Source organism: Oncorhynchus mykiss, chromosome 15, assembly GCF_013265735.2.
Source record: "Oncorhynchus mykiss isolate Arlee chromosome 15, USDA_OmykA_1.1, whole genome shotgun sequence".
NCBI lineage: Eukaryota > Metazoa > Chordata > Actinopteri > Salmoniformes > Salmonidae > Oncorhynchus > Oncorhynchus mykiss.
Genome location: NC_048579.1, coordinates 74,165,978 through 74,187,075, shown reverse-complemented (window position 1 = coordinate 74,187,075; position 21,098 = coordinate 74,165,978). Strand labels below are relative to the sequence as shown.

At 48.1% G+C, this 21,098-nt stretch overlaps 1 protein-coding gene across 4 annotated transcripts in view; it reads left to right on the top strand.

Annotated features, from left to right (window-relative positions):
- The window catches only part of LOC110513406 (methionine-R-sulfoxide reductase B3, mitochondrial-like), a 45,931-nt gene extending 26,053 nt beyond the window's left edge, over window positions 1–19,878 (top strand). For all 4 annotated transcript variants that reach the window (XM_036945355.1, XM_036945354.1, XM_036945356.1 and 1 more), the window contains 4 exons: window positions 353–430; window positions 1,528–1,556; window positions 18,439–18,536; window positions 18,801–19,878. In XM_036945355.1, the coding sequence (XP_036801250.1) occupies window positions 353–430; window positions 1,528–1,556; window positions 18,439–18,536; window positions 18,801–19,019 (424 nt within the window). In that variant the 3' untranslated portion in view covers window positions 19,020–19,878. The remainder of the gene's footprint in view (window positions 1–352; window positions 431–1,527; window positions 1,557–18,438; window positions 18,537–18,800) is intronic.
- Window positions 19,879–21,098: the final 1,220 nt, after the last annotated feature.

Here is a 21,098-nt window from a genome sequence, read left to right as displayed (position 1 = left end):
GGGTGCCATTTGGGCTCTGGTCCAAAACACTGCTTTAAATAGGGAATAGGGGGCCATTTGGGCTCTGGTCAAAAACACTGCTTTATATAGGGAATAGGGGGCCATTTGGGCTCTGGTCCAAAACACTGCTCTATATAGGGAATAGGGTGCCATTTGGGACACAAAGAAGAAACTCAGTGACACTAGTCTCCACCCATGATGTTCTTATTGAGGCGCATTGGGCCTATGGCTGTTATTATGCGGTTGTCTTAAGTTGACTGCACTAACCGTTGCTCTGGATAAATGACTAAAATGACTTGCCTGGACTGTACGAGTGTAACTAGTGCGTTGATCCATCTCCCCCCCCTCACAGTGCCTTCAGAGGGGAATACACTGAATATAAAGAGGATGGCATCTACACCTGTGTCGTCTGTGGCTCCCCGCTGTTCAAGTAAGTTCTTAGAATGTCGGTGACATCATTACTGTATCCACACTTCTTATCTCCTTCTGACTGGTCTAACCTTCCTCTCCTCAGAGCTAGTTTAGTCCCTTCTAGTCTCTCTCTGATTTGGTTAAAGAGGCACTGTCCCTCTTAGTCCCTAGTCTCTCTCTGATTGGTTCAAGAGGCACTGTCCCTCCTCTTAGTCCCTAGTCCCTGGTCTCTCTCTAATTGGTTAAAGAGGCACTGTCGCTCCTCTTAGTCCCTAGTCTCTCTCTGATTGGTTAAAGAGGCACTGTCCCTCCTCTTAGTCCCTAGTCTCTCTCTGATTGGTTCAAGAGGCACTGTCCCTCCTCTTAGTCCCTAGTCTCTCTCTAATTGGTTAAAGAGGCACTGTCGCTCCTCTTAGTCCCTAGTCTCTCTCTGATTGGTTAAAGAGGCACTGTCCCTCCTCTTAGTCCCTAGTCTCTCTCTGATTGGTTAAAGAGGCACTGTCCCTCCTCTTAGTCCCTAGTCTCTCTCTAATTGGTTAAAGAGGCACTGTCCCTCCTCTTAGTCCCTAGTCTCTCTCTGATTGGTTAAAGAGCCACTGGTCCCTCCTCTTAGTCCCTTGTCTCTCTCTGATTGGTTAAAGAGGCACTGTCCCTCCTCTTAGTCCCTAGTCTCTCTCTGATTGGTTAAAGAGCCCCTGGCTTGTCCCGGCAGTGGCCTGTCTGACCCATTTTAAAGGTTAACTGTAGCATCCACCGAGCCTCGTTACCAGGTTGCCTGTTTCCCTCCGCAACACACAGAGCTTCAAAGACAACCGGACAGGATTTACAGCTAGGGAAGTTTTACAGAGAGAGACACACGCGCAAATAGGACACACACACACACACACAGCCTCGTAGCTTAGACCCTATATTCCCATTGGAGACGGTTTGGGAAGAACATCCCATGTAATATCAAGGAGAGGAGAAAACACCATTTTATTTATCTTTATTTATTGTATTGTTGTTGTTGTTGTTGTTGTTGTTGTACTTTTGAAGTGCCTGCTGCTTGTTTGTATTGTTTTTTTGAGTTGAGAGAAAAGAGACTTTGTCTAAAATCCGCCGTCTCCCTTTTTGCAGGTCAGAGACCAAGTTTGACTCTGGATCAGGTAGGTTTGATACAGAAAACATTTTAACCCTCACACGTTATCCCATGACTTCATCTGGCACCGACCAACCGCCTCACAAGTCAAGGCAACGCCGAGGACGAGTCACGTTGTCTTGTTTCCCTTCACTTGCTTCATGGCAAAATACATGGTAGAATATACCTTGTTTTGAGTCCCAAATGGCACCTTATTCCCTATTTAGTGCACTACTTAGAGAATAGGGTGCCATTTGGCATGCGCCCCATGTTCCACTCAACATAATGTATAGCTGCCATCCCAAGGCCTCATATCAACAGCAGTCCCACATTAGAGAAGTTGAGCTAGTCATATTTCTCTCTCTTTATCTGGTCTTATTTACACCAGTGGATCCACAGCTTGACCCTGCTGGCTAATTTCACCTTCTTTGCAATGTGGTGTGTGTCTAGGTGTGTGTGTGTCTAGGTGTGTGTGTGTGTGTGTCTGTTTTGTCACATGCTTGGTAAAGAAAAGGTGTAGTCTGACAGTGTGTCTAGGTGTGTGTGTGTGTGTGTGTGTGTACTCCTTCAGATTTCTGAGTTTTAAAAAACAACAACACTTCCTTCCCTTCCTGCTCTAGCTAGAACACTGAGAATCTCATTGCCGATAGGTCGTTATCATAGTGGGAGGCCCTTCTCTAGCTAGAACACTGAGAATCTCATTGCCGATAGGTCGTTATCATAGTGGGAGGCCCTTCTCTAGCTAGAACACTGAGAATCTCACTGCCGATAGGTCGTTATCACAGTGGGAGGAGCTTCATTCTCTAGCAAGAACACTGAGAATCTCACTGCCGATAGGTTGTTATCACAGTGGGAGGACCTTCATTCTCTAGCTACAACACTGAGAATCTCACTGCCGATAGGTCGTTATCACAGTGGGAGGAGCTTCATTCTCTAGCTACAACACTTAGAATCTCACTGCCGATAGGTCGTTATCACAGTGGGAGGAGCTTCATTCTCTAGCTACAACACTGAGCATCTCACTGCCGATAGGTCGTTATCACAGTGGGAGGAGCTTCATTCTCTAGCTACAACACTGAGAATCTCACTGCCGATAGGTCGTTATCACAGTGGGAGGAGCTTCATTCTCTAGCTACAACACTGAGAATCTCACTGCCGATAGGTCGTTATCACAGTGGGAGGAGCTTCATTCTCTAGCTACAACACTTAGAATCTCACTGCCGATAGGTCGTTATCACAGTGGGAGGAGCTTCATTCTCTAGCTAGAACACTGAGAATCTCACTGCCGATAGGTCGTTATCACAGTGGGAGGAGCTTCATTCTCTAGCTACAACACTGAGAATCTCACTGCCGATAGGTCGTTATCACAGTGGGAGGAGCTTCATTCTCTAGCAAGAACACTGAGAATCTCACTGCCGATAGGTTGTTATCACAGTGGGAGGACCTTCATTCTCTAGCTACAACACTGAGAATCTCACTGCCGATAGGTCGTTATCACAGTGGGAGGAGCTTCATTCTCTAGCTACAACACTTAGAATCTCACTGCCGATAGGTCGTTATCACAGTGGGAGGAGCTTCATTCTCTAGCTACAACACTGAGCATCTCACTGCCGATAGGTCGTTATCACAGTGGGAGGAGCTTCATTCTCTAGCTACAACACTGAGAATCTCACTGCCGATAGGTCGTTATCACAGTGGGAGGAGCTTCATTCTCTAGCTACAACACTGAGAATCTCACTGCCGATAGGTCGTTATCACAGTGGGAGGAGCTTCATTCTCTAGCTACAACACTTAGAATCTCACTGCCGATAGGTCGTTATCACAGTGGGAGGAGCTTCATTCTCTAGCTAGAACACTGAGAATCTCACTGCCGATAGGTCGTTATCACAGTGGGAGGAGCTTCATTCTCTAGCTACAACACTGAGAATCTCACTGCCGATAGGTCGTTATCACAGTGGGAGGAGCTTCATTCTCTAGCTACAACACTGAGAATCTCACTGCCGATAGGTCGTTATCACAGTGGGAGGAGCTTCATTCTCTAGCTACAACATTGAGAATCTCACTGCCGATAGGTCGTTATCACAGTGGGAGGACCTTCATTCTCTAGCTACAACACTGAGAATCTCACTGCCGATAGGTCGTTATCACAGTGGGAGGAGCTTCATTCTCTAGCTACAACACTGAGAATCTCACTGCCGATAGGTCGTTATCACAGTGGGAGGAGCTTCATTCTCTAGCTACAACACTGAGAATCTCACTGCCGATAGGTCGTTATCACAGTGGGAGGAGCTTCATTCTCTAGCTACAACACTGAGCATCTCACTGCCGATAGGTCGTTATCACAGTGGGAGGAGCTTCATTCTCTAGCTACAACACTGAGAATCTCACTGCCGATAGGTCGTTATCACAGTGGGAGGAGCTTCATTCTCTAGCTACAACACTGAGAATCTCACTGCCGATAGGTCGTTATCACAGTGGGAGGAGCTTCATTCTCTAGCTACAACACTGAGAATCTCACTGCCGATAGGTCGTTATCACAGTGGGAGGAGCTTCATTCTCTAGCTAGAACACTGAGAATCTCACTGCCGATAGGTCGTTATCACAGTGGGAGGACCTTCATTCTCTAGCTAGAACACTGAGAATCTCACTGCCGATAGGTCGTTATCACAGTGGGAGGAGCTTCATTCTCTAGCTAGAACACTGAGAATCTCACTGCCGATAGGTCGTTATCACAGTGGGAGGAGCTTCATTCTCTAGCTACAACACTGAGAATCTCACTGCCGATAGGTCGTTATCACAGTGGGAGGAGCTTCATTCTCTAGCTAGAACACTGAGCATCTCACTGTCGATAGGTCGTTATCACAGTGGGAGGAGCTTCATTCTCTAGCTAGAACACTGAGCATCTCACTGCCGATAGGTCGTTATCACAGTGGGAGGAGCTTCATTCTCTAGCTAGAACACTGAGCATCTCACTGCCGATAGGTCGTTATCACAGTGGGAGGAGCTTCATTCTCTAGCTAGAACACTGAGCATCTCACTGCCAATAGGTCGTTATCACAGTGGGAGGAGCTTCATTCTCTAGCTACAACACTTAGAATCTCACTGCCGATAGGTCGTTATCACAGTGGGAGGACCTTCATTCTCTAGCTAGAACACTGAGAATCTCACTGCCGATAGGTCGTTATCACAGTGGGAGGAGCTTCATTCTCTAGCTACAACACTGAGAATCTCACTGCCGATAGGTCGTTATCACAGTGGGAGGAGCTTCATTCTCTAGCTACAACACTGAGAATCTCACTGCCGATAGGTCGTTATCACAGTGGGAGGAGCTTCATTCTCTAGCTACAACACTGAGCATCTCACTGCCGATAGGTCGTTATCACAGTGGGAGGACCTTCATTCTCTAGCTACAACACTGAGAATCTCACTGCCGATAGGTCGTTATCACAGTGGGAGGAGCTTCATTCTCTAGCTACAACACTGAGAATCTCACTGCCGATAGGTCGTTATCACAGTGGGAGGAGCTTCATTCTCTAGCTACAACACTGAGAATCTCACTGCCGATAGGTCGTTATCACAGTGGGAGGACCTTCATTCTCTAGCTACAACACTGAGAATCTCACTGCCGATAGGTCGTTATCACAGTGGGAGGAGCTTCATTCTCTAGCTACAACACTGAGAATCTCACTGCCGATAGGTCGTTATCACAGTGGGAGGAGCTTCATTCTCTAGCTACAACACTGAGAATCTCACTGCCGATAGGTCGTTATCACAGTGGGAGGAGCTTCATTCTCTAGCTACAACACTGAGAATCTCACTGCCGATAGGTCGTTATCACAGTGGGAGGAGCTTCATTCTCTAGCTACAACACTGAGAATCTCACTGCCGATAGGTCGTTATCACAGTGGGAGGAGCTTCATTCTCTAGCAAGAACACTGAGAATCTCACTGCCGATAGGTTGTTATCACAGTGGGAGGACCTTCATTCTCTAGCTACAACACTGAGAATCTCACTGCCGATAGGTCGTTATCACAGTGGGAGGAGCTTCATTCTCTAGCTACAACACTTAGAATCTCACTGCCGATAGGTCGTTATCACAGTGGGAGGAGCTTCATTCTCTAGCTACAACACTGAGCATCTCACTGCCGATAGGTCGTTATCACAGTGGGAGGAGCTTCATTCTCTAGCTACAACACTGAGAATCTCACTGCCGATAGGTCGTTATCACAGTGGGAGGAGCTTCATTCTCTAGCTACAACACTGAGAATCTCACTGCCGATAGGTCGTTATCACAGTGGGAGGAGCTTCATTCTCTAGCTACAACACTTAGAATCTCACTGCCGATAGGTCGTTATCACAGTGGGAGGAGCTTCATTCTCTAGCTAGAACACTGAGAATCTCACTGCCGATAGGTCGTTATCACAGTGGGAGGAGCTTCATTCTCTAGCTACAACACTGAGAATCTCACTGCCGATAGGTCGTTATCACAGTGGGAGGAGCTTCATTCTCTAGCTACAACACTGAGAATCTCACTGCCGATAGGTCGTTATCACAGTGGGAGGAGCTTCATTCTCTAGCTACAACATTGAGAATCTCACTGCCGATAGGTCGTTATCACAGTGGGAGGACCTTCATTCTCTAGCTACAACACTGAGAATCTCACTGCCGATAGGTCGTTATCACAGTGGGAGGAGCTTCATTCTCTAGCTACAACACTGAGAATCTCACTGCCGATAGGTCGTTATCACAGTGGGAGGAGCTTCATTCTCTAGCTACAACACTGAGAATCTCACTGCCGATAGGTCGTTATCACAGTGGGAGGAGCTTCATTCTCTAGCTACAACACTGAGCATCTCACTGCCGATAGGTCGTTATCACAGTGGGAGGAGCTTCATTCTCTAGCTACAACACTGAGAATCTCACTGCCGATAGGTCGTTATCACAGTGGGAGGAGCTTCATTCTCTAGCTACAACACTGAGAATCTCACTGCCGATAGGTCGTTATCACAGTGGGAGGAGCTTCATTCTCTAGCTACAACACTGAGAATCTCACTGCCGATAGGTCGTTATCACAGTGGGAGGAGCTTCATTCTCTAGCTAGAACACTGAGAATCTCACTGCCGATAGGTCGTTATCACAGTGGGAGGACCTTCATTCTCTAGCTAGAACACTGAGAATCTCACTGCCGATAGGTCGTTATCACAGTGGGAGGAGCTTCATTCTCTAGCTAGAACACTGAGAATCTCACTGCCGATAGGTCGTTATCACAGTGGGAGGAGCTTCATTCTCTAGCTACAACACTGAGAATCTCACTGCCGATAGGTCGTTATCACAGTGGGAGGAGCTTCATTCTCTAGCTAGAACACTGAGCATCTCACTGCCGATAGGTCGTTATCACAGTGGGAGGAGCTTCATTCTCTAGCTAGAACACTGAGCATCTCACTGCCGATAGGTCGTTATCACAGTGGGAGGAGCTTCATTCTCTAGCTAGAACACTGAGCATCTCACTGCCGATAGGTCGTTATCACAGTGGGAGGAGCTTCATTCTCTAGCTAGAACACTGAGCATCTCACTGCCAATAGGTCGTTATCACAGTGGGAGGAGCTTCATTCTCTAGCTACAACACTTAGAATCTCACTGCCGATAGGTCGTTATCACAGTGGGAGGACCTTCATTCTCTAGCTAGAACACTGAGAATCTCACTGCCGATAGGTCGTTATCACAGTGGGAGGAGCTTCATTCTCTAGCTACAACACTGAGAATCTCACTGCCGATAGGTCGTTATCACAGTGGGAGGAGCTTCATTCTCTAGCTACAACACTGAGAATCTCACTGCCGATAGGTCGTTATCACAGTGGGAGGAGCTTCATTCTCTAGCTACAACACTGAGCATCTCACTGCCGATAGGTCGTTATCACAGTGGGAGGACCTTCATTCTCTAGCTACAACACTGAGAATCTCACTGCCGATAGGTCGTTATCACAGTGGGAGGAGCTTCATTCTCTAGCTACAACACTGAGAATCTCACTGCCGATAGGTCGTTATCACAGTGGGAGGAGCTTCATTCTCTAGCTACAACACTGAGAATCTCACTGCCGATAGGTCGTTATCACAGTGGGAGGACCTTCATTCTCTAGCTACAACACTGAGAATCTCACTGCCGATAGGTCGTTATCACAGTGGGAGGAGCTTCATTCTCTAGCTACAACACTGAGAATCTCACTGCCGATAGGTCGTTATCACAGTGGGAGGAGCTTCATTCTCTAGCTACAACACTGAGAATCTCACTGCCGATAGGTCGTTATCACAGTGGGAGGAGCTTCATTCTCTAGCTACAACACTGAGAATCTCACTGCCGATAGGTCGTTATCACAGTGGGAGGAGCTTCATTCTCTAGCTACAACACTGAGAATCTCACTGCCGATAGGTCGTTATCACAGTGGGAGGAGCTTCATTCTCTAGCTACAACACTGAGAATCTCACTGCCGATAGGTCGTTATCACAGTGGGAGGACCTTCATTCTCTAGCTACAACACTGAGAATCTCACTGCCGATAGGTCGTTATCACAGTGGGAGGAGCTTCATTCTCTAGCTACAACACTGAGAATCTCACTGCCGATAGGTCGTTATCACAGTGGGAGGACCTTCATTCTCTAGCTACAACACTGAGAATCTCACTGCCGATAGGTCGTTATCACAGTGGGAGGACCTTCATTCTCTAGCTACAACACTGAGAATCTCACTGCCGATAGGTCGTTATCACAGTGGGAGGACCTTCATTCTCTAGCTACAACACTGAGAATCTCACTGCCGATAGGTCGTTATCACAGTGGGAGGACCTTCATTCTCTAGCTACAACACTGAGAATCTCACTGCCGATAGGTCGTTATCACAGTGGGAGGAGCTTCATTCTCTAGCTACAACACTGAGAATCTCACTGCCGATAGGTCGTTATCACAGTGGGAGGAGCTTCATTCTCTAGCTACAACACTGAGAATCTCACTGCCGATAGGTCGTTATCACAGTGGGAGGAGCTTCATTCTCTAGCTACAACACTGAGAATCTCACTGCCGGCAAGAAGTAAGAGCAGTGCATTACATAGGCTGTATCCTAAATGGTGTCCTCTAAGACTCTTCCAGAGAGGTGTTTTTAAATGAAAGCTATCTGGGAGTCTGTCATAGCTAATCCTTTAGGAATTCCTGTTGGGTTTAATTGCAGTCTCTCTCTGACCAGCGATTTGTCTTAGGCTGTAATTAGGAAATACCTGAGAGGGGAGATCGGCCGCGGTGTCACTGGAGACCGGGGAGGAACTGTGGGGAATGTTACGATTCTTTAACTGAAGGGTTTCAGGGAAATTATTTTGATTGAGGATGAGTGAATGAGGTACATTCTCAGAAACAACCCTCCTTCTGGAAAGCTATGTGGGGCAGGCTTTTGCTCCAGCCCTACTAGAAGACACCTGTTTCAGCTAACCAAGGTCCCGAGGAGCAGTGGCCTAGTGGTGAAGTTGAGATGAACAATAGGGGGAGACAGAGAGGTGTGTGTGTGGGTTGGGAGATGGAGAGACATGTTGTGTGTCCACAAGCACCAAAAAAAAATGTGCCGATTTTCTACAAAATGTTTAAGTCCCTCAAATCAACGTTTCCTTCAACAACTGAACAGATGGTGAAATACAGAAAGGCTGCTCAGCTCGCTACCCTATTCCCTTAATAGTGGACTAAATGCTACCCTATTCCCTTAATAGTGGACTAAATACTACCCTATTCCCTTAATAGTGTACTAAATGCTACCCTATTCCCTTAATAGTGGACTAAATGCTACCCTATTCCCTTAATAGTGGACTAAATACCACCCTATTTCCTTAATAGTGGACTAAATGCGACCCTATTCCCTTAATAGTGTACTAAATGCTACCCTAGTCCCTTAATAGTGGACTAAATGCTACCCTAGTCCCTTAATAGTGGACTATATACTACCCTATTTCTTTAATAGTGTACTAAATGCTACCCTATTCCCTTAATAGTGGACTAAATACTACCCTATTTCCTTAATAGTGGACTAAATGCGACCCTATTCCCTTAATAGTGTACTAAATGCTACCCTAGTCCCTTAATAGTGGACTAAATGCTACCCTAGTCCCTTAATAGTGGACTAAATGCTACCCTATTCCCTTAATAGTGGACTAAATTCTACCCCTGTCCCTTAATAGTGTACTAAATTCTACCCTATTCCCTTAATAGTGGACTAAATGCTACCCTATTCCCTTAAGAGTGGACTAAATGCTACCCTATTCCCTTAATAGTGGACTAAATTCTACCCTATTCCCCTAATAGTGTACTAAATGCTACCCTATTCCCTTAGACTGCTGTTGTCCAAACCAGGGCTGTGTACTAAATGCTACCCTATTCCCCTAGCACACACACACACACACACACACACACACACACACACACACTCACTCCAGTGTGTGAAGTTGGAGTTAGGGATTCTCCTCTTCTGACTCATAGATTCCTCTATTCCCCAGTGTGTTTCCTGTGTTGCTGTGGAATTTCATGGCTTTGTAGTCGTTGGCCAAAGCCGTCCCCTCCCCTAACTCCTCAGGGGTAGACGGTTTACAGCTTGAGGGGGATGGGGAGTGTGGTTGTTGATGACCTACCGCAGGGAGACCATGGTGTTGGAGCTGTAGCTGGTGGTCCAGGGTGATGGACAGGGGGTGGTGCTTGTTTCAGTGAGCTGGAGGCTCCAGGGTGATGGACAGGGGGTGGTGCTTGTTTCAGGGAGCTGGAGGCTCCAGGGTGATGGACAGGGCATGGTGCTTGTTTCAGGGAGCTGGAGGTTCCAGGGGTAGACTGATAAGACCTGAAGAGGAAAAACATGGAGGAGAGTCTGGTTGTTGATGACCTGCCACAGGGAGATGGAAGGAGGGAGAGTTGTAGGAAGGAGAGAGAGTCGGAGGGAGGGAGGGAGGGAGGGAGGGATGGGGGAAGAGAGTCTGGATGTTGATGACCTACCACAGGGAGATGGAGGGAGAGTTGGAGGGAGGGAGGGAGGGAGGGAGGGAGGGAGAGTCGTAGGAATGAGGGAGAGTCGTAGGAATGAGGGAGAGTCGTAGGAATGAGGGAGAGTCGTAGGAAGGAGGGAGAGTCGTAGGAAGGAGGGAGAGTCGTAGGAAGGGAGCTGGTGGGTCCAGGAGGTAGATGGTTAGGGGCTTGAGGAGCACGGTGGAGGATGGATGGGGGGGGTGTTTAGAGTCTGGTTGTTGTACTACAGAGAGCTCTGTGGGGTCCAGGGTGGAGATGGGTGGTGGACGGCTGCAGGGAGGAGGGAGGAGGAGAGGGAGGGCAGGAAGGATAAGGAGAGGGAGGGCAGGAGGGAGGAGGAGAGGAAGGGCCCTCCCTCTCCTTCTTCCTCCTGCCCTCCCTCTCCTTCTCCCTTCTGCCCTCCCTCTCCTTCTCCCTTCTGCCCTCCCTCTCCTTCTCCCTTCTGCCCTCCCTCCCCTTCTCTCTCCTGCCCTCCCTCCCCTTCTCTCTCCTGCCCTCCCTCCCCTTCTCCCTCCTGCCCTCCCTCCCCCTCCCTTCGCCCTCCTGCCCTCCCTCTCCTTCTCCCTCCTGCCCTCCCTCCTCTTATCCCTCCTGCCATCCCTCCCCTTCTCCCTCCTGCTCTTCCTCTCCTCCTCCCTCCTGCCCTCCCTCTCCTTCTCCTTCCTGCCCTCCCTCTCCTGCCCTCCCTCTCCTTCTCTTTCCTGCCCTCCCTCTCCTCCTCTCTCCCTCTAATACTCAACCGATAACTCAATAAACAGGACTGGGCTTGGATCTGAGAAACAGGCAGGCAGAGTGAAAGCTCCCTTCCTGTCACAGACTGAGACGGTACCCAGGATGGCCCTGTAGCACTGCAGCGTCTCAAGCCTCCAGAACAAACCAACTGCTCATGGAAAAGCAGAGAGAGATGCTTTGACATTTCCTTTAATTAGCGTGATGTTCAGAAACTGCATCAAGCCTACTGCTCAGTCTTAGAAAGGGTGATTCAGAATATTTCTACTTTCTACAGAATATTTCTGTCTGTCTGTCTCTGTCTGTCTCTGTCTGTCTGTCTGTCTATCTAGGAAGGTAATTCAGCGCTGTTCTATTGTGATCTAATCCCCTACATTTAGGAAGTGGATGGAAAAAGGTTCTAATTTCAGACTGATGTCATCAACACTTCCATTAGAGGACACCGTCCTCTGTTCCTCATAACAACCTGAAACAAACCTATTTAGGGAGGGAGGAGGAGGGAAAGGAGAGGGATGAAGAGAGGAGGAGGGAAAGGGAAAGGGGGGGTAGTATGAGGGAGGGAAACGGGAGGGAGAGGGAAGCCCAACCAAGGGGTAGTATGGGGAATGGGAGGGAGGGAGGAGGGAAATGGGAGGGAGAGGGGGGCCTTGCCAAGGGGTAGTATGGGGAATGGGGGGAGGGAGGGAGGAGGGAGAGGGAAGCCCAGCCAAGGGGTAGTATGGGGGGGGAGGGAGGGAGGAGGGAGAGGGAAGCCCAGCCAAGGGGTAGTATGGGGAATGGGGGGGAGGGAGAGAGGAGGGAGAGGGGAGCCCAGCCAAGGGGTAGTATGGGGAATGGGAGGGAGGGAGGAGGGAGAGGGAAGCCCAGCCAAGGGGTAGTATGGGGAATGGGAGGGAGGGAGGAGGGAAATGGGAGGGAGAGGGGAGCCCAGCCAAGGGGTAGTATGGGGGGGGGGGGGGGGGGGGGAGAGGGAAGCCCAGCCAAGGGGTAGTATGGGGAATGGGAGGGAGGGAGGAGGGAGAGGGGAGTCCAGCCAAGGGGTAGTATGGGGAATGGGAGGAAGGGAGGGAGGAGGGAAATGGGAGGGAGAGGGGAGCCCAGCCAAGGGGTAGTATGGGGAATGGGAGGGAGAGAGGAGGGAGAGGGAAGCCCAGCCAAGGGGTAGTATGGGGAATGGGAGGGAGGGAGAGGGGAGGGAGAGGGAAGCCCAACCAAGGGGTAGTATGGGAGGGAGGGAGGAGGGAGGGAGGGAGGAGGGAGAGGGAAGCCCAACCAAGGGGTAGTATGGGGAATGGGAGGGAGGGAGGAGGGAGAGGGAAGCCCAACCAAGGGGTAGTATGGGGAATGGGAGGGAGGGAGGAGGGAGAGGGGAGCCCAGCCAAGGGGTAGTATGGGGAATGGGAGGGAGGAGGGAGAGGGGAGCCCAGCCAAGGGGAATCCTCTGGTTGACGGGGAAGATACACACAGGCCTGCACGAGTGCAAGCAGGGAGGCACGCTGGCAGGCCCACACATACACACAGCTGTGTACGACCTGCACTTTTATTTTGGGAGCACCAGTGTGAAAACACTATAAAAATTCATTGCGTAACAATATTTAATCTCTACTCTGCTCTTCTCTACGCTGCTCTTCTCTACTCTGCTCCTCTCTGCTCTTCTCTACTCTGCTCTTCTCTACGCTGCTCTTCTCTACACTGCTCTTCTCTACTCTGCTCTTCTCTACGCTGCTCTTCTCTACTCTGCTCTTCTCTGCTCTTCTCTACTCTGCTCTTCTCTACTCTGCTCTTCTCTACGCTGCTCTTCTCTACACTGCTCTTCTCTACGCTGCTCTTCTCTGCTCTACTCTGCTCTTCTCTACTCTGCTCTTCTCTACGCTGCTCTTCTCTACTCTGCTCTTCTCTACCTTGCTCTTCTCTACACTGCTCTTCTCTACACTGCTCTTCTCTACACTGCTCTTCTCTACTCTGCTCTTCTCTACGCTGCTCTTCTCTACGCTGCTCTTCTCTACTCTGCTCTTCTCTGCTCTGCTCTTCTCTACGCTGCTCTTCTCTACACTGCTCTTCTCTACACTGCTCTTCTCTACTCTGCTCTTCTACGCTCTTCTCTACTCTGCTCTTCTCTGCGCTGCTCTTCTCTACACTGCTCTTCTCTACTCTGCTCTTCTACGCTCTTCTCTACTCTGCTCTTCTCTACTCTGCCCATCTCTACGCTGCTGTTCTCTACTCTGCTCTTCTACGCGCTTCTCTACTCTGCTCTTCTCTACTCTGCTCTTCTCTACTCTACTCTTCTCTGCTCTACTCTGCTCTTCTCTGCTCTACTCTGCTCTTCTCTACTCTGCGCTTCTCTACTCTGCACTTCTCTACGCTGCTCTTCTCTACTCTGCTCTTCTCTACTCTGCTCTTCTCTACTCTGCTCTTCTCTACGCTGCTCTTCTCTACACTGCTCTTCTCTACTCTGCTCTTCTACTCTGCTCTTCTCTACTCTGCTCTACTCTGCTCTTCTCTACGCTGCTCTTCTCTACTCTGCTCTTCTACGCTCTTCTCTACTCTGCTCTACTCTGCTCTTCTCTGCTCTACTCTACTCTGCGCTTCTCTACTCTGCTCTTCTGTACGCTGCTCTTCTCTACTCTGCTCTTCTCTACTCTGCTCTTCTACTCTGCTCTTCTCTACTCTTCTCTACTCTGCTCTTCTCTACGCTGCTCTTCTCTACTCTGCTCTTCTACGCTCTTCTCTACTCTGCTCTTCTCTACGCTGCTCTTCTCTACGCTGCTCTTCTACGCTCTTCTCTACTCTGCTCTTCTCTACTCTGCTCTTCTCTACGCTGCTCTTCTCTACGCTGCTCTTCTCTACTCTGCTCTTCTCTACTCTACTCTACTCTACTCTGCTCTACTCTACTCTGCTCTACTCTGCTCTACTCTGCTCTTCTCTACGCTGCTCTACACTGCTTTTCTCTACTCTACTCTGTTCTTCTCTACGCTGTTCTTCTCTACTCTACTCTTCTCTACGCTGCTCTTCATTTCTCTACTCTGCTCTTCTCTACTCTGCTCTTCTCCACTCTGCTCTACACTACTCTGCTCTACTCTACTCTACTCTGCTCTTCTCTACTCTGCCCATCTCTACGCTGCCCATCTCTACTCTGCCCTTCTCTACTCTGCTCTTCTCTACTCTGCTCTACTCTGCTCTACTCTGCTCTGCTCTACTCTGCTCTTCTCTACGCTGCTCTTCTCTACTCTGCTCTTCTCTACTCTGCTCTTCTCTACTCTGCTCTTCTACGCTCTTCTCTACTCTGCTCTTCTCTACTCTGCTCTTCTCTACGCTGCTCTTCTCTACTCTGCTCTTCTCTGCTCTACTCTGCTCTTCTCTACTCTGCTCTTCTCTACTCTGCTCTTCTCTACTCTGCTCTTCTCTACTCTGCTCTTCTCTACTCTGCTCTTCTCTACGCTGCTCTTCTCTACTCTGCTCTTCTCTACTCTGCTCTTCTGTACTCTGCTCTTCTCTACGCTGCTCTTCTCTACACTGCTCTTCTCTACTCTGCTCTTCTCTGCTCTACTCTGCTCTTCTCTGCTCTACTCTGCTCTTCTCTACTCTGCGCTTCTCTACTCTGCACTTCTCTACGCTGCTCTTCTCTACTCTGCTCTTCTCTACTCTGCTCTTCTTTACGCTGCTCTTCCCTACACTGCTCTTCTCTACTCTGCTCTTCTACTCTGCTCTTCTCTACTCTTCTCTACTCTGCTCTTCTCTACGCTGCTCTTCTCTACTCTGCTCTTCTACGCTCTTCTCTACTCTGCTCTTCTCTACTCTGCTCTTCTCTACTCTGCTCTTCTACGCTCTTCTCTACTCTGCGCTTCTCTACTCTGCTCTTCTGTACGCTGCTCTTCTTTACTCTGCTCTTCTCTACTCTGCTCTTCTACTCTGCTCTTCTCTACTCTTCTCTACTCTGCTCTTCTCTACGCTGCTCTTCTCTACTCTGCTCTTCTACGCTCTTCTCTACGCTGCTCTTCTCTACGCTGCTCTTCTCTACGCTGCTCTTCTACGCTCTTCTCTACTCTGCTCTTCTCTACGCTGCTCTTCTCTACGCTGCTCTTCTCTACTCTGCTCTTCTCTACTCTGCTCTTCTCTACTCTACTCTACTCTGCTCTACTCTACTCTGCTCTACTCTGCTCTACTCTGCTCTTCTCTACGCTGCTCTACACTGCTCTTCTCTACTCTACTCTGTTCTTCTCTACGCTGTTCTTCTCTACTCTACTCTTCTCTACGCTGCTCTTCATTTCTCTACTCTGCTCTTCTCTACTCTGCTCTTCTCCACTCTGCTCTTCTCTACGCTGCTCTGCTCTGCTCTACACTACTCTGCTCTACTCTGCTCTTCTCTACTCTGCCCATCTCTACGCTGCCCATCTCTACTCTGCTCTTCTCTACTCTGCTCTTCTCTACTCTGATCTTCTCTACTCTGCTCTTCTCTGCTCTTCTCTGCTCTACTCTACTCTGCTCTGCTCTACTCTGCTCCTCTCTACGCTGCTCTTCTCTACTCTGCTCTTCTCTACTCTGCTCTTCTCTACTCTGCTCTTCTACGCTCTTCTCTACTCTGCTCTTCTCTGCTCTTCTCTTCTCTACGCTGCTCTTCTCTGCTCTACTCTGCTCTTCTCTACTCTGCTCTTCTCTACTCTGCTCTTCTCTGCTCTTCTCTACGCTGCTCTTCTCTACTCTGCTCTTCTGTACTCTGCTCTTCTCTACGCTGCTCTTCTCTACACTGCTCTTCTCTACTCTGCTCTTCTCTACTCTGCTCTTCTCTGCTCTGCTCTTCTCTGCTCTTCTCTTCTCTACTCTGCTCTTCTCTACGCTGCTCTTCTCTACTCTGCTCTTCTCTACTCTGCTCTTCTCTACTCTGCTCTTCTCTACTCTTCTCTTCGCTGCTCTTCTCTACTCTGCTCTTCTACGCTCTTCTCTACTCTGCGCTTCTCTACGCTGCTCTTCTCTACTCTGCTCTTCTGTACTCTGTTCTTCTCTACCTTGCTCTTCTCTACACTGCTCTTCTCTACTCTGCTCTTCTACGCTCTTCTCTACTCTGCTCTTCTCTACGCTGCTCTTCTCTACTCTGCTCTTCTACGCTCTTCTCTACTCTGCTCTTCTCTACTCTGCTCTTCTCTACGCTGCTCTTCTCTACGCTGCTCTTCTCTGCTCTACTCTACTCTACTCTGCTCTACTCTACTCTGCTCTACTCTGCTCTTCTCTACTCTGCTCTTCTCTACGCTGCTCTACACTGCTCTACTCTACTCTGTTCTTCTCTACGCTGTTCTTCTCTACTCTTCTCTACGCTGCTCTTCATTTCTCTACTCTGCACTTCTCTACTCTGCTCTTCTCTACTCTGCTCTTCTCTACGCTGCTCTGCTCTGCTCTGCTCTACACTACTCTGCTCTACTCTACTCTGCTCTTCTACTCTGCTCTTCTCTACACTGCTCTTCTCTACTCTGTTCTTCTCTGCTCTTCTCTACATTGCTCTTCTACTCTGCTCTTCTCTACTCTGCTCTTCTCTACTCTGCTCTTCTCTACTCTGCTCTTCTCTACCTTGCTCTTCTCTACACTGCTCTTCTCTACTCTGCTCTTCTACGCTCTTCTCTACTCTGCTCTTCTTTACTCTGCTCTTCTCTACGCTGCTCTTCTCTACTCTGCTCTTCTACGCCCTTCTCTACGCTGCTCTTCTCTACGCTGCTCTTCTCTACGCTGCTCTTCTCTACTCTGCTCTTCTCTACTCTGCTCTTCTCTGCTCTTCTCTTCTCTGCTCTTCTCTACTCTGCTCTTCTCTGCTCTTCTCTACTCTGCTCTTCTCTTCTCTGCTCTTCTCTACTCTGCTCTTCTCTGCTCTTCTCTTCTCTGCTCTTCTCTACTCTGCTCTACACTGCTCTTCTCTACGCTGCTCTTCTCTACTCTTCTCTACTCTGCTCTTCTCTACGCTACGCTGCTCTTCTCTACTCTGCTCTTCTCTACGCTGCTCTAACATGTCATGTGGACATGTGGTCCACCGTTCCTCCACGCTGTTTATTTTCTAAGCAACTCAATATTAGGAAGGTGTTCTTAATGTTTTGTACACTCAGTGTAGATAACCTTCCTCCTATTGGATATCTGCCCTGTAGCAAAGGCAGCAGTGTAGATACACTTCCAGTAATAGGATGTGTTGTTTCTGTGTTCCAGTAGTAGGATGTGTTGTTGCTGTGTTCCAGTAGTAGGATGTGTTGTTTCTGTGTTCCAGTAGTAGGATGTGTTGTTTCTGTGTTCCAGTAGTAGGATGTGTTGTTTCTGTGTTCCAGTAGTAGGATGTGTTGTTTCTGTGTTCCAGTAGTAGTGTGTGTTGTTTCTGTGTTCCAGTAGTAGTGTGTGTTGTTGCTGTGTTCCAGTAGTAGGGTGTGTTGTTTCTGTGTTCCAGTAGTAGGATGTGTTGTTTCTGTGTTCCAGTAGTAGGGTGTGTTGTTTGTGTGTTCCAGTAGTAGGATGTGTTGTTTCTGTGTTCCAGTAGTAGGATGTGTTGTTTCTGTGTTCCAGTAGTACGATGTGTTGTTTCTGTGTTCCAGTAGTAGGATGTGTTGTTTCTGTGTTCCAGTAGTAGTGTGTGTTGTTGCTGTGTTCCAGTAGAAGGATGTGTTGTTTCTGTGTTCTAGTAGTAGGATGTGTTGTTTCTGTGTTCCAGTAGTAGGATGTGTTGTTTCTGTGTTCCAGTAGTAGGATGTGTTGTTCCTGTGTTCCAGTAGTAGGATGTGTTGTTGCTGTGTTCCAGTAGTAGGATCTGTTGTTGATGTGTTCCAGTAGTAGTGTGTGTTGTTTCTGTGTTCCAGTAGTAGGGTGTGTTGTTTCTGTGTTCCAGTAGTAGGGTGTGTTGTTTCTGTGTTCCAGTAGTAGGATGTGTTGTTTCTGTGTTCCAGTAGTAGGATGTGTTGTTTCTGTGTTCCAGTAGTAGGATGTGTTGTTTCTGTGTTCCAGTAGTAGGATGTGTTGTTTCTGTGTTCCAGTAGTAGGATGTGTTGTTTCTGTGTTCCAGTAGTAGGGTGTGTTGTTTCTGTGTTCCAGTAATAGGGTGTGTTGTTTCTGTGTTCCAGTAGTAGGATGTGTTGTTTCTGTGTTCCAGTAATAGGATGTGTTGTTTCTGTGTTCCAGGTTGGCCTTCCTTCTATGACCTGGTAAAGGAGGAGTCAGTCACTGTAACAGACGATTTCGCCTACGGGATGCACAGAGTTGAGACCAGCTGTAGTCAGGTAAACTGGTTCACATTATGTCACCGTTTATTTGAAGACATTGATAACCAATTCTCTGTTACAACAAAGATCTGGTTAGATATGAGGTCTACCTAGAGGTTAAAGACTAGCAGAGATAGGAGATCTGTTTAGGTGAAGCGGAAGTAGAGACTAGATTATCGGTTCTCCTTGGAGGGGGGGGGGTCACAGATTTTAGTTTTCATATTTACAATTACAACAAAATGTTGCTTGGATATTGCTGAGTAATCAGTCTGTGTGTTTCAGTGTGGTTCTCACCTCGGACACCTGTTTGATGACGGCCCCAGACCCACAGGGAAACGATACTGCATCAACTCTGCCTCTCTGGGCTTCCAGTCCGCCTCAGCCTCTAGGCCACCCAGCAACGGAGATGGGACAGGGGCAGGAGCTGGGGCTGGGGCTGGGGCAGGGCCTGGGGCTGGGGCTGGGGCTGGTGGTGCGGTCGGGGGCAAGACTGAGCTCTGAGTAAATGGTCTCCTTGGTCTTGGACAGATTTCAGGAATACAGGAAGTACAGGCACGGTCACTCACTCCTTATCCAAACTGGTGGCCTAGGTCCTGGTCGAAATGTTACGAACAGAACAGAGAACAGCTGGAGAATATAGGTTACACAGAACCCGGAAACAGTCAGCCAACTAGGTTACACAGATCTGAAAACGGTCAGACAACTAGGTTACACAGAACCCGAAAACAGTCAGACAACTACAGTCAGCTCAATAAGGGGCCATCGTCACCCCTTAGAAACATGTGGAACATGATGCCTCTTCTGTGCTCATGTAGGTTACACACACCCAAACACAGTCGGTCAAACACAGTCGGTCAAACACAGTCGGTCAAATGACCCCAGTGGCCATGTAACAAGCTGGCCCACCTCTGGCTACCAGCCTTAATAAAGTCCCAGGTCTCTACTGTACTATCCAACTGTCTGAGGAGGCACATATTGGATGCAGTTTCACGTTGCTATCATTGCTTTCATACCGTTTACAAGTTTAGATTATATTTTAAAGTATAAATATCAACTGTTATATATTTTTCTTTCTAGTATATTTAAAACTTTATGCTTTTTTTGGGGGAAAAAAGTGAATGAATTATATATTATTATGATTGTGTGGACTTGACTTTGAAGAACAATGTGTGTTGTTTAATAAATAAATAAAAAGTGATATTTGATACAGAGGGGTTGATAGTTTAAGGACGACGCTCCTATGAGCTGTAAAATAAACACTAAGAGGATAAATAAGCATTCTGTCCAATAAGAAAGACACACACTACACACACACACACACACACTACACACACTACATACACACACACACACACACACACATACACACACTACACACACTACATACACACACACACTACACACACACACACACACTACACACTACACACCACACACCACACCACACACACACACACTACACACCACACCACACACACTACACACACACACACACACACACACTACACACACACACACACACACTACACATACACACCAATAAGAAAGACACACACACACACTACACACACACACACACACTACACACACACACTACACACACCAATAAGACAGACCAGATTGTGTTCAGTGTGAATACAACACTAGCCTGTCGTTCTAAATGTTTCTCCTCCTGCTGTTGGTCCTTCTATTCTCGTCTCCAGTTGAATATGGTTGTTTTTCCTTGCGTTTTTGAATCCCAGACTTGTATTGACAGAAAGTTATATTAAAATAAACCTTGACACAGTAATGTTGACGTTTTTACTTGAGTTATTTGGATGTTGTTTTTTGTTGTTGACCATGTTCGTTTTAAAATGCCATATTTGTTTGAGAGAAGAGTTGAAGACTTAAGTTTTTACATTTGTAGCGAACAGATCAAAATATTTGAACTTTAAAAAAGGAGACAATGAATGAGGTGCCACACCAACAGAGGACCTCTGTACACTGTAAGGAACATTAACCTGGGGAGTGGACAGAACCTGCCTGTTGTAATGAGGTGCCACACCAACAGAGGACCTCTGTACACTGTAAGGAACATTTCTCCTGTGTTAACCTGGGTAGTGGACAGAACCTGCCTGTTGTAAGGAGGTAACCTGGGGAGTGGACAGAACCTGCCTGTTGTAAGGAGGTAACCTGGGGGGTGGACAGAACCTGCCTGTTGTAAGGAGGTAACCTGGGGGGTGGACAGAACCTGCCTGTTGTAAGGAGGTAACCTGGGGGGTGGACAGAACCTGCCTGTTGTAAGGAGGTTACCTGGGAGTGGACAGAACCTGCCTGTTGTAAGGAGGTAACCTGGGGGGTGGACAGAACCTGCCTGTTGTAAGGAGGTAACCTGGGGGGTGGACAGAACCTGCCTGTTGTAAGGAGGTAACCTGGGAGTGGACAGAACCTGCCTGTTGTAAGGAACATTTCTCCTGTGTTACAACTTGGGAGTAGAAATCAAATCAAATGTATTTATAAAGCCCTTCTTACATCAGCTGATATCTCAAAGTGCTGTACAGAAACCCCCAGCCTAAAAACTCCAAAACAGCAAGCAAGCAA